Source organism: Diorhabda carinulata, chromosome 7 (genome assembly GCF_026250575.1).
Source record: "Diorhabda carinulata isolate Delta chromosome 7, icDioCari1.1, whole genome shotgun sequence".
NCBI lineage: Eukaryota > Metazoa > Arthropoda > Insecta > Coleoptera > Chrysomelidae > Diorhabda > Diorhabda carinulata.
The window spans coordinates 16,961,574-16,976,136 of NC_079466.1; the positions used below are offsets into that span (position 1 = coordinate 16,961,574).

At 36.4% G+C, this 14,563-nt stretch overlaps 1 protein-coding gene across 1 annotated transcript in view; it reads right to left on the minus strand.

Annotated features, from left to right (window-relative positions):
• LOC130896756 (pickpocket protein 28-like) overlaps window positions 1-14,563 on the minus strand; it is a 28,635-nt gene that overhangs the window by 3,770 nt on the left and 10,302 nt on the right. The window contains exons 4-7 of the mRNA XM_057805053.1: window positions 12,056-12,210; window positions 11,639-11,834; window positions 9,425-9,695; window positions 9,265-9,324 (exon numbers count right to left, since the gene is read on the minus strand). Of these exons, the coding sequence (XP_057661036.1) occupies window positions 9,265-9,324; window positions 9,425-9,695; window positions 11,639-11,834; window positions 12,056-12,210 (682 nt within the window). The remainder of the gene's footprint in view (window positions 1-9,264; window positions 9,325-9,424; window positions 9,696-11,638; window positions 11,835-12,055; window positions 12,211-14,563) is intronic.

Sequence of the window (14,563 nt, forward strand, 5' to 3'; positions counted from 1 at the left end):
TATATTTATGCGTTGCTTAACAGAGAGTTATTAGTGAACATTTTTTACTCTACTACTACACCAACACTAACAGTTACAGTGTCTGGCGCGCGTTTCGATAACCAAGTTATCGTGTTCAGAGAATGAAGGTAAACTATTTACCCTTTGATACTACATGACTGTGGTTGCCACTGTTAGAAGAGGGAGAGGGAAGATCGATTGCATGTGCGCGTGGTCGTGTTGACCAGGGTATTGATAAATTAAAATAAGTTATTGATCTCTTCGCCTCCGTGCAGCAAAGAACAATTAAAATTTTATTAAACACTGGCTACAAGTAAAACCATGGTCGTCTTTTAAATTGGAAGAAATCTTTGAAAACCCAGAAGGGTAGCAGCAGTTATATGTACTATCACTTTTCGCTTTTCCTTTGCCTGTTACATCAACGGGGTATCATTTGTCGGATGTCACAGTGGTACAACGGCAAAGAAGATGCATCAGAATTTGACTTTTTTACGAAAGAATTCATTGTTGATATTCTTAAACGCTTTCATAAACGTGGCTAAACACGGGCTACAAGTAAAACCATGGACGTCTTTTAAATTGGAAGAAATCTTTGAAAACCCAGAAGGGTAGCAGCAGTTATATGTACTATCACTTTTCGCTTTTCCTTTTGCCTGTTACATCATCGGGGTATCATTTGTCGGAGGTCACAGTGGTACAACGGCAAAGAAGATGCATCAGAATTTGACTTTTTTATGAAAGAATTCATTGTTGATATTCTTAAACGCTTTCATAAACGTGGCTAAACACGGGCTACAAGTAAAACCATGGACGTCTTTTAAATTGGAAGAAATCTTTGAAAACCCAGAAGGGTAGCAGCAGTTATATGTACTATCACTTTTCGCTTTTCCTTTTGCCTGTTACATCATCGGGGTATCATTTGTCGGAGTTCACAGTGGTACAACGGCAAAGAAGATGCATCAGAATTTGACTTTTTTACGAAAGAATTCATTGTTGATATTTTTAAACGCTTTCATAAACGTGGCTAAACACGGGCTACAAGTAAAACCATGGACGTCTTTTAAATTGGAAGAAATCTTTGAAAACCCAGAAGGGTAGCAGCAGTTATATGTACTATCACTTTTCGCTTTTCCTTTTGCCTGTTACATCATCGGGGTATCATTTGTCGGAGGTCACAGTGGTACAACGGCAAAGAAGATGCATCAGAATTTGACTTTTTTAATAAAGAATTCATTGTTGATATTTTTAAACGCTTTCATAAACGTGGCTAAACACGGGCTACAAGTAAAACCATGGACGTCTTTTAAATTGGAAGAAATCTTTGAAAACCCAGAAGGGTAGCAGCAGTTATATGTACTATCACTTTTCGCTTTTCCTTTGCCTGTTACATCAACGGGGTATCATTTGTCGGATGTCACAGTGGTACAACGGCAAAGAAGATGCATCAGAATTTGACTTTTTTACGAAAGAATTCATTGTTGATATTCTTAAACGCTTTCATAAACGTGGCTAAACACGGGCTACAAGTAAAACCATGGACGTCTTTTAAATTGGAAGAAATCTTTGAAAACCCAGAAGGGTAGCAGCAGTTATATGTACTATCACTTTTCGCTTTTCCTTTTGCCTGTTACATCATCGGGGTATCATTTGTCGGAGGTCACAGTGGTACAACGGCAAAGAAGATGCATCAGAATTTGACTTTTTTACGAAAGAATTCATTGTTGATATTCTTAAACGCTTTCATAAACGTGGCTAAACACGGGCTACAAGTAAAACCATGGACGTCTTTTAAATTGGAAGAAATCTTTGAAAACCCAGAAGGGTAGCAGCAATTATATGTACTATCACTTTTCGCTTTTCCTTTTGCCTGTTACATCATCGGGGTATCATTTGTCGGAGGTCACAGTGGTACAACGGCAAAGAAGATGCATCAGAATTTGACTTTTTTATGAAAGAATTCATTGTTGATATTCTTAAACGCTTTCATAAACGTGGCTAAACACGGGCTACAAGTAAAACCATGGACGTCTTTTAAATTGGAAGAAATCTTTGAAAACCCAGAAGGGTAGCAGCAGTTATATGTACTATCACTTTTCGCTTTTCCTTTTGCCTGTTACATCATCGGGGTATCATTTGTCGGAGGTCACAGTGGTACAACGGCAAAGAAGATGCATCAGAATTTGACTTTTTTACGGAAGAATTCATTGTTGATATTTTTAAACGCTTTCATAAACGTGGCTAAACACGGGCTACAAGTAAAACCATGGACGTCTTTTAAATTGGAAGAAATCTTTGAAAACCCAGAAGGGTAGCAGCAGTTATATGTACTATCACTTTTCGCTTTTCCTTTTGCCTGTTACATCATCGGGGTATCATTTGTCGGAGGTCACAGTGGTACAACGGCAAAGAAGATGCATCAGAATTTGACTTTTTTACGAAAGAATTCATTGTTGATATTTTTAAACGCTTTCATAAACGTGGCTAAACACGGGCTACAAGTAAAACCATGGAAGTCTTTTAAATTGGAAGAAATCTTTGAAAACCCAGAAGGGTAGCAGCAGTTATATGTACTATCACTTTTCGCTTTTCCTTTTGCCTGTTACATCATCGGGGTATCATTTGTCGGAGGTCACAGTGGTACAACGGCAAAGAAGATGCATCAGAATTTGACTTTTTTACGAAAGAATTCATTGTTGATATTCTTAAACGCTTTCATAAACGTGGCTAAACACGGGCTACAAGTAAAACCATGGACGTCTTTTAAATTGGAAGAAATCTTTGAAAACCCAGAAGGGTAGCAGCAGTTATATGTACTATCACTTTTCGCTTTTCCTTTTGCCTGTTACATCATCGGGGTATCATTTGTCGGAGGTCACAGTGGTACAACGGCAAAGAAGATGCATCAGAATTTGACTTTTTTACGAAAGAATTCATTGTTGATATTTTTAAACGCTTTCATAAACGTGGCTAAACACGGGCTACAAGTAAAACCATGGACGTCTTTTAAATTGGAAGAAATCTTTGAAAACCCAGAAGGGTAGCAGCAGTTATATGTACTATCACTTTTCGCTTTTCCTTTTGCCTGTTACATCATCGGGGTATCATTTGTCGAAGGTCACAGTGGTACAACGGCAAAGAAGATGCATCAGAATTTGACTTTTTTACGAAAGAATTCATTGTTGATATTCTTAAACGCTTTCATAAACGTGGCTAATCTTAATTAGCCTTCTAAATTTTTGTAACTATATTTTCCTTATAGTGTTATTCCTTTTTTGTCGTATCTTGTTTTAATCATTTTCGTTAGATATGTCATATCTATACACTGTATTTTGCTTATTTGTTTCGGTGTATGTGTCCATATTTGTGATCGAAATGTCTATTTGAGTATGGCTAATTTTTTATACATTTTATTTGGTGTAGTATTCCTTTTTTGGCGTTAAACTATATTTTAATTGTGTTGAAAAGTCTTCCATACGTTGCAATGCTGAGGTTCGTACAATGTCAAGATTATAGTTTTGTTTGGATCTAACATTATAATTATGAAACTGCAGTCGTTTCTTTAAGTATGCATTTAAATACTCTGGCATTAGGTTGTGTTCAATTTTATATATTAAAAGAAGATTCGCTCTTTTAATGTTCTGCTCAACAGTTAGCCAATTTAGAGTTTCAAGCATGTAATCAATTGGTGTATATTTACTATAATTTAACAAAATACACATGATTTTGCTTTGTTGTATTTGTAATTTACGCACCTCTTCCTTGTTGCAAGAAATTAATACTGAGCTACAATATGTAAACTGAGGCAAAATTATGGTTTTATATATAATTCTGGTACATTCAGAAACACAATAAGATATTCTACTGAAAACCCTATTTGTTACCCAATTTCTTACATAAATAATCAACATGAATTGAAAAATTTAATTGTGGATCTAAAATGACACCCAAATATTTAATCTGAGATTTTTGTGTCAGTAGTTGGATAAGACACAAGTGTGGTGGGATCTATGTAATTGATAACCTTAGTGGTCTCGTGGTGTGCCATTTCACTTTCGGCTTCTTCTTTCTTATTCTCTCTCCTAATGGTTCAATTTGATTTTTTGATGAAATGGAAACAATTTCCTTGGAGAATGTAACCTCTTCTTGTGCGTCCATGGAGAAAGTATTATTTGGATTTTGGATCCTGAGAAGGTATTCTTTGTCCTCTTCAGTTTGAGTGTATCTTTCTCTGAGACTAATCTCCTCTAAATGACAGTTGGTGCAATTCCTTGGACGGTTTCCACCATCTGCCATTATCACGACATTTTCATTAATGTTGGGTCTTTTCTTGGAGTTGTGCTCGATCCTCCAGATTCTCCTAACTCCATCCACTCTAATACGCAGCCAGGCAGTAGCTCCCAGATGATTGTTGGTTAGAGTTGCCAATGATGTTGCCGTCTCTTTTGTAACCGAATGAAAGTCGTCCAGTGGGTTTACTCCTTTTGGTCTCAATTATGCAGTTTCAGTCCCAAACTGAGAAAGAAAGGTATAGTCCATATACCAAGAAGTATATTCGCCTAATCCCTCTCTAAAGAAGAAGGTTTTGTCAGGACTCAAATTTATGCCTAGTATCCCCAAATTTCGCCTGTTAACTTCAATGCATGCCCTGTTTGTCTCTGGGGATACACTCATATATAAAGTCATGGAGTCATCGCTAGAACTTAGTGACATGACTTTCATGACCTTGGTGTCCATTCTGTGGTTAGTGGCAATAAGATCTACGGTAGTTGATAGTATATTGTGCATCCCCATCAACATGCCAGGGCTTGGATGCAGGAATTCCCCTTCTTGATCGATCAATGGTTTATTTGTTTTATACCATTCTTTCGTGAATTCATTCAATTAATTTTCTTCATACTCCGACCTGTTCTTTCTAGTATACTCTCTTTCATTTTGGACTATAACTCCCTCTTCCAGTTGGACTTTTTTCAGACTTTTTTTAAGAGTAAGAAGTTCCCGTCTATTGCTATTCGTTGCAGCAGTTTACACATTTCATTCGGCTGTGGAAGATTCTGTGTTGACCTAGATTGCTCATCGAAAAGGTAATCTACTCTTTTTGTTTGTATTTTTAGTTCGATCGTGCTTTAGTTATTGAATATTTCTTCCACTCTGGTATTTACTGTTTTTCTCACCGCATCGGTGTAGTACTTGGATAGAAGAAACTAGTGCTAGAACTGCACCAACACTTTCCACTGCCTCTTTTGTCTGTTACATCATCGCAGTATTAGTTTTCTCAGATCCCAGTGGCACAATGGCATGAATCACAGTTTGACTTTTTTACGAAAGATTTCATTTTTGATATTCTAATACGTCTTAAAAAATGGGGCCTATTGTTACTTACTCACTTACTAACTGGCCTCAATTCTTTGCAGCCTGTCTACATCAATCTGGGTGAGGTGTCGATAAATTGCGATCTTTAGGTCCTCCAAAGTACGCGCTTTATTGTTGTACAAATGCGATTCCAGAAAGCCCTCAACTACTCAAGTCGGGGGACCGAGGGGGTCAAGGAATGTCGCCGAATCTGGAAACGATCCGTCCCGGCAACAAATCACGGAGAATAGCCATTGTTGCCCTCGCTGTGGGCGCTGTGGCCCCATCCTACTGGAATATCACATTTTTAAAATCAATTCCTCGGTTTCGCAACTCAGGGATGAGAAACGTATTCAACATTGCAATGTAACAATCAACTGTTACAGTTACGGCAGCGTCATTTTCTTCAAAAAAATATGGTCTAACAAGACCAACCTTTCCTACTGCTCACCAGACAGTCACCTTTGGGCTATGAAGAGGTCTCACGTTAGCTGATGTGGGTTTCTTTCTGCCCAACGGCAATTTTGTTTGTTGACGAAGCCATTCAGATGAAAATGGGCTTCCCTTACTCGTTAAATGTTCTCCGGAGTGCTAGCAGTTCGTTGGAGACCCGGTGGTTTTTTTCAATATTGATTCACATATTCGAAGGTTGTTTACCCATCGCAATATTGTGTTACGAGAAGGGACACTTAAATTACGATTGAAAATTTTAAAATTTTTCACTTTTGTTTACATAAAGTGCATGCTAAAATTTTCTTAGTTAAAAAACACAGTTTATACTTGAATTTAAAGTGAAACTTAGAACTCCAGATATCCACTTGATAAAAATAAAATCTGCTGAATAAGCGTTAGAAATATTTCGAAAAACGCGAAATAATCAATTCTAACCTAAAAATGTCTGGCACATGTTTTGAGAGTGAATTAGAATGTGTCTTTAAGGAGAGCAAAAATGAGCTGTTTGGGTATCCCTGTGACCTATGCAAGAGGGTCATTTGTAAAAACTACAACAACTCCAAACAGCGACTAAAATTCGAGCCATAATAGTAGAACAACGAGTGGTGCCCTTCTTTTGCAAGGAATGTCTGTCGCACTGTTTGACGTGTGTAAAAGAAGTTCCAGAGCTAAAAAATCAGGTAAATCATCTGAAAACCGAACTGGAGCAAATGTCTAAAACTATTGCCAAACGGATTCCACCCAAAAGCTATGCTGAGACGATAAAAGACCTTCAAGAAAAAGTAAATACAATAAAAACACGAGTAGTTCATCAAGAATTCATAACAAATATGGAGTCAATGAAAATAGAGGCCCAAGAACGAGAAAGACGTGCAGTTAATGTTCTTTTCTTTGGAGTCAAAGAGTCTGACAAACAAAATCTTCAAGAAAGAGTTAGTAGTGATATGTAATCCATTAAAAAAGCTATGGAAAAAGTGAAAGAATATTTACCTACCGAGACAAAAGTTTTTAGATTGGGTTTGTTCGACAAGAATAAAACAAGACCTATCAAAGTTGTACTACCTACCAAGTAAGAAGCAATCAAAATTTTAAAGAAAAAAACGGACTTAGGCAAAGAGTGCCAGGGTCTTTACATAAAAAGTGACCATTCCCCAAAGCAACGTGAGTATCTCAAAGAACTTGTCAAAGAACTGGAAGACCGTACCAGGAAGGGTCAACCCAACCTTAAAATAAAATATGTAAAAGGTGTACCTACAATACAAAAACCCCTGATGGATACCACACCACAAACAAGTTCATCGCAGGAATTAGAAGTCACCTTTTGGTACACAAATGCAGAATCACTAGTTAACAAAATCGATGAATGGAAGTACAGTATAGCAAACCACAAACTAACTTTCATCTTTGTAATAGAAACTTGGCTACGAGAAAGTATTGATGACAGTTTAGTAACCATTCATGGCTATAACCTGTTTCGTTGTGACCGAAAGGGCTGAATAGGGGGTGGCGCGTGTATTCTTATTGCTGACAGAACTCATGGTAAGAAAATAAATGCCTCTGTGGCAAACAAATATGATATACAGAGTGCAATAGACGCTTGTTTGAAAAAATAGATCTAAAAAGAAAACTTTGGGACAAGTACGTGAAAAGTGGTAAACCTAATTCTATCCTGCATATATATCAACAACAAATCAATCTGGTGAAAAGTAAAATGGATCAGCAAGAAGAAACCCTTAAAATAGACTGGTGTTTGAAAGTTCCCAAAAACAGATTTTCAAATACGTAAACTGAAACTTGATGCAACTGTAATCCTTATATTCAAGAAAGGAGACAAAGGTCTAGTGTCAAACTATAGACTGATTAGTTTGACTTGTCATCAGTGTAAAGTTATGGAGAAGATAATAGCAAAGGAACTAACAAATTTCACAAAATGACATTATACCCAAAAGCGAACATGGGTTTATGCCTGGTCGATCCTCAACAACAAATCTAGAACAGTGAACCACTGCTTATGACAATGGAGATGCTAGGGATGTTACACGAACTAGAGCATCTTGGAATAATAGGGAATCTTTTGGCCCTAATTTCATCCTTTCTTCAGCTTAGGCAGTTCGAAGTAAAAGCGAATGGTACTTTGTCAACCAAGCACGAGGTTCTTAGTGGAGTACCTCAAGTCTGTTCTTGGTCCCCTTCTCTCTGTGATCTACATTAGTGATCTTGCTGTGAACATTAAAACAAATATATCATTCTTTGCTGATGATACAAAGATTTTTGCCAAATCTGCTTTTGAGGGACAGTTACTCCAAGATGACTTGCACATAGTAGAGGAATGGACAAACACATGGAAAATGAAGCTCAATGAAACAAAATGTAGTGTCGTCCACATTGGTTCAAACAATACCAGAAGAGCTTATACATTAAAAGGTGTGGATATTATTACAATTGATCAGCAATGTGATCTTGGAGTTATAGTGACCGAAAACCTAAAATGAGATGTACATATTAACCATATAGTCAAGAAAGCCAACTCATTCACTTACACTTACAAAAAGCTTACACTTACAAAAAGCTTTTAGGATCACTCAGTTGAGATGATAAGACTTCTTTACAAAACGTATATAAGGCTAAAGCTTGAATTTGCGCATTCAGTGTGGAATCCATATTTTGTGAAGGATATTGAGCTTTTAGAACGAGTTCATCGAAGGGTTACTAAAATACCTCCCCCGCTAAAAGATTTATGCTATGAAGAACGCCTAAGAATATTTGCCCTACCCTCACTCAGAGAACGACGCTTCAGAGGAGACTTAATAGAAACCTATAAAATTCTTGCGCATATCTACACTTGCGACTTGGACATTTTCCATGTGAATACAAAACAGCAGTTAAGAGAGCTTTCAAGAAAACTATCTAAGGAAAGAAACTGCAAGTTGCCCCGGAAGAACTTTTTGACAAATCGTATAGTATATATGTGGAATGCATTAGAAGAAGAGACAGTGACTGCTGCAAATACAAATATTTTCAAGAACAGATTTGATGCCGGATACTCAATTACAAAAAATCAAATTATGCACTACTTTTAGTAGACTAAAAAGTATGAGCAGTATTCTGAAAAACTTTCATTTTTAAATTTATTAAACAATAGCTTCATCGGTTTTTATAACTGCCTACTATTGTCAAACAATAATGATAATAAATAATAATAATACGATGGATATTAAACTGACGGCGGAAATCTCGCTGAATAGCATTACGGATTCGTCATTTCGCACAAAAATGTCATACGCGTACAAGCGTTGGTCTAACATCCACGGCTCCATCTCAATGACTGAAATGTAAATACTATGAACATGCTCCCAACATGAGCGCCCGTGTACATCCCACTTCAAAAATATCCGGTTCCCGTGAATGACCCAGTACAATATTATGACTTTATGATTTAATTCTAGCCTAATAAATACTTACTCTCCGCATCTTGTGAACAATTTCTCTGATAATTACCACAGATTGGTGTATCTTTAGTATCTGAAAATATAATAAGTATTATATTTAAACCTCGCCCTCAGCCCTTTCAAAAATCATATAATACCAATTCAATAGTAATGCGATAATAAAATCAACTTACGAGGCATATAAAAATTAACGCATCCGCACTTCTGTAACGTATAATTCGTTAAACATTCCAGAAAACAATTTCCTTGGGTATAAGATGTGAAATACTGCAAATATCTTTCATCGGAGAAGTAACACTTTCTAGCTTCTGTCTTATATGCTTTAACTGTAGCTGATGTTGACATTATGTTCGGTGTAACTATGACTCTCGTTGTGCTTCCCAAAGGTAATATAAAGTAGTCCTTTTTAGTAATAGGGACATCATTTGGTGTGTGGACTGTAATCTATAATATGAAAAACGTCAAAGAAGTTTCCAAGAGGGATTACGATTTTTTTTAAAAGACAGTAAGAGAAAAGGGTTTATATTTACTCAGTTAACGAGAAAAAGATAATAAAACGAAATTATTACACCCGTATGCACAGTCGATCGCTAGCGACTCTTCAGAGAATATTATTGGCTTTATCGTCAACGCAAGCTTGGCGCATACATACAACTCTAAACCGCACAACTGTTTTATTGTTTGTCGAAAGTCTATAGAATAAAATGAGAGTACGCAGACAGCCAAGTCGATAATTGTTCGACTAAGGGCTAGCGCATACATACAACTGTTTAGTCGAGTTTTGTACTTGTCGTGATTTCTACGCAAATAAACAGTTTAGTAGATGGAGGTGCGCATACAATCGATTTTTTTATCTCCTCAAATCGACCAGTCTTTATTCAGCAACGCTCGAGTCAAGGTGGGCAGTAGTGACATTGCTTATATCTTGACATACTTCTCGGTTTGTGGAAGTTTGACCGTCATTAAACTGGATCTCGGTTGTCAAAGAAAAGCATTCCCAATACTTCAGTGACTTAACGATAGTAACGATTAGTAAAGGGGTAAAACGCAGCCAGGCTGTAACGGCTTGTTCATAATAAACGCTCAATGGTCGCATGAACGCATCAGCTACTTATAAACGGTGTGTTGTGTGTGGAGGAAAACACAAGATTATAACACCATGAGCTCTAACTTCATTGATTAGGTCAATATTCTGAGTGTAGGTGCTGTGCCTATCCAGTAAAAGAAGCACGAATCTCTCTTTAGATGCTTTACTTAAAATCTCTTGAACCATTGGAGGAACAGCTCGAAAGTAATCCAGCTCACTACATGTGTCCCAAGCACCAGCTTGTGAATTTATCATAAATCCTTTTTCTTGGAAAGATAAGTATAGATGGCATGTAGTTTCCAGCTGCACTAAAGCAAATCTCATGAGCGATTTTCAAATTATGCGGTATTCAAAGCGATCAAATGTTTTTGACAGCTAAATGTTTATGCAATATTGGATGTATGCGAGTTGAACTAATACCCAAGTATGCCTCCATCTCACGACATGTTACATGACGATTTTGCAATATCAGTTTATGCACAGCATTGATTTTGGACGACCTTCACAAAATTCATCCTATAGCGAAGTGCAACCACGATTGAATTCGAAAAATCACGGTAGCTTGACATGGTGCTTCATCACCCACATTTGAAACAAGTTGATTGGCACACTGCTGTTGGTTTACTCCACGTCGAAAGTTATATAAAATTATCGCATGAAAATGTTTATTTCCATTTTTTGACCAAGATGAATGTTTCAAGTATCTGTAAACAACTCATATAGCACTTGTATAACAACACGTTCTGAGTACGTTCATTATTAAAAATGCCGAACTTTGACATATTCACATCAGTGTTGCCATATCATAAAACTTGAGTAATAACCCTCGTATGAGGTGTATATTATATAAATAATAGACACAGTAATAAATATCATCTAGTAATACGAACTTAGAATAAACATATTTTCAATTATTTGAATAATGCATAATTTATCCACATTTATCGACAAAAGCAAGAGAGAACAAAGTATATTGTTTTAATACTGAATGTAGGTGGTATAAATACCCATCATTAACAAGTTAAATAAAATATAGAACAGTAAGGGAATTGAGGCACACTAAAAAGATACCAAGGAATAGATTTACAAAAAGAGCCATTGCAGAAAGGGAAGGAGGTGAAAGGAGAGGGAGGCCAAAGAAAAATGTTTGGATGTAGTGTTGGGAGATAATGGAGACGTAGAATCGAACTGGAGTGCAAAAGAAATAGAAATTTAACCTCAATCTTGAATGTGACATAGCTAACTGTATCAAATTAATGCGGCGTATGGAAATAATATTACTCTGTATAAATTTACTCACACTATATCCAATATCAGTTGAACAAAGATAGTCTATATCATCAATAAATGCTAATAATGTAAGTTCAAAGGAATTGTCGGCGCCTGCTTGTAAAGCTCTTTTTGGATATGTTTTTTGACCAGACCCTTTAGGATACCCATAATCATTAGTCCAGTCGGTGGTAAATTTACTGGTATGGAAATTCTCATATTGAAATCTAAAAATGAATGTTGATAATTATTTCAAGAAATTCAACGAACAAGTGTGTTTTTAATAATATTTTAATCAAAGTTAGCTTATCTCCGTTAGTGTTTTTCAAGACATACCAGTTCAACAGAATTTCTCGTGGTATCAGAGTGGGTCGATCTTAACTTAAGTGTAGTGATCGCTTGCGAACCTGCTACTTCAATTTATCTACTTAATTTGATGGATACTTACACATGAGGTTTGAAAATTTCGTCTCTGTTCAACATATTGAAAGTATAGCATATCCCTCCATCCAATATTATTGGCGAAAAATTGTCCAAGCATTCAAACTCCTCTCCCATAAATTTGCAAGTAGAAGATTCCATCAAAGTCTCTGTAGGATCTAACTAGAAATATAGGGAATATACGTCCTAAATTGGATTGACTGCTTTCCAAAATCATACCAATTTAAAGTTGTTTAGGAAAAGTAATAATAAGCACCAAAATATATTCCGCTATGTTTATAATAAAGTAAGTCCTCTGAATTTCTGAACATACTATTTAGATTACACTACATCAACACTCATTATGTTATTTGACGCGCGTTTACATATCCTTCTACGAGGTCTGGCTGTTAAATAACGAGACTGGTTACGAAAAAGGGTTTTAATATAAAAATTATTCTATATTCGAATGCTTCCCTTCAATATACTCCCCTCCCCTCGCCACACACCTTTCCTTACGTTTTTTCCATTGATCGAAGCAGTGCTGGAAGTTTTCTTTGATAATCGCCTTTAGGAGCTCTGCCGTTTTTTGCTTTACCGCTTCCATCGACTCAAATCGGGTCCGTTTCAAAGCAGATTTTATCTTTGGAAACAAAAAAACCAAACTGATGTTTTGATAGCAATGTTAAGAAATCGTGATCTGCAAAAATCTTCAATAGTATTAACCTTAAAAAAAATTTGCTTATTGTTGGAAGTAGACTGATGGGTCGATAAGATGTTACTTCATTGAGCTGCTTACCTGGTTTGAGAATTATAATGATTTTGGCGAATCGCTCGAAAGTAGGAAAAGCTTAGCTGTTTTAATATTTCGCATGATGTTGAATCATAGCCTGTCGTCTTTCGAACGTTGAGTTTGTTTATTTTTTGCTGGACTTCTATGGGAGTGAAACTTTCAAATGGTAGACACATTGAGCATACTGCATCTATGAATTAATTCTTTCACTTCTTCATTAGGGGCTGCTGACTTAGTTCAGTATCATGCTGTTTTGGCTTATGAGCTGTGAATTCCATGTTAGTAGAAGGTTACAATTGTCTAGATTTGCCGTCGCGATTGCATGTGTTCTTTGTTGACTGTTTAAAGTTGTATTTTGTTGATTTTTGTCATTATGTACACGACCGATCCAAAGATTTAATGGCATTTATTACCACTTCACTGATTTGAGGATCTATATCTTTATATTTGTTCATGTCTTTCTACAGAGAAAGATATGCCCAAGTCGCATTCATAGCTACAGGTGCCTCAAACTAGTATTTCATGTAAACTATTGTTCCAAAGTTCACAAAGCGCTGTAACTGTGATTTTTCTTTTGAGATGGTTTTGAAACCCTCTTACTCACGAAAAAGATAGATTTAAATGGCATATAACATTTTCGCTATTCTACGAGGATGATGTACTAGTAACGCGAGCTCTATTAACTCCAAGTAATCGTCTCTGGGCTGCGTTTTACTTTTCAGGACAATTAATAGAGCATTTGATGCAGTGAGCTTCAAATGTTCCTTTCTAGGAACTTCTTTCGTGGTTTGAAGTTTCCATGGTTAATCAAAGGCCATGCTGCCTTGAACCTTTTGAACAAAGAAATATCGGAACTAGATGGTCCAAAACAGAGAGTAAATACTAACCTAACAATTTACTGAGAACAATCTCTAAAATATGGTACCTGCATGCCAGCCATAATAATTCTTCTTCAACTTTGTGTTCTAGTAAAATGCAAGCTCCATTTTTCGTTCCTATATTAACTAATTTTTTGTCGAAACACATGCCGACTATCATTTTCTCCAAACCCCACTCAGTTAGTGCATTATAAACTGCATTAGTCGCATTTGAACCAGTACCACTTTCAAGTTTAGGTACTCCTAGCAATTTCTCCATGCCATCTGCAGATACTAATGTGGGCAAACGATTTACTTTATCATTCCCCAAAATATCAGGTAGGATCTTCCCGTCCCAATGGACAAAAACAGGACCGTCAAACAAACCGGACTGCCTCATTTCTGTAAATATAGCTTTTATTTCCTTTCTCGTTGCAATGCTGCAATAGGGACCATTAGACTCAAGGCTTCCCTTTCTGATACCTTATTGTGATCTAATGCGGTAATGACATGAGTAGAAAATTCCTTGACAGCCGGTTCAGTATAGAAGTCCGTTTGGGAATCCCTTTTTTTTAAGTTAACGATGAAGCCGGCATATATAAATCTTTGAATGTTATTTCATCTGAATCAGAATGATCTGCTGATTCCTCATTTAAATTTAAAATAGTTACTGTTTGGTATGCCAGCGAAGGGAAGCCATGCCCTTTCCTTTTTCAAGTCTCTTTTTTTGGTCTGTAATTTTGCTTTGAAGAATTGTTTCTTGTTATATTTTTTATTTCCTGATGTCAAATAGACCATCTATCTGCTCTTGAAATACCGTTTCATGTTTTTTTTTGGGTATCAGATGTTCTTCTTTCATTTTTTTTTCCAACAGAAGCGATTCAGT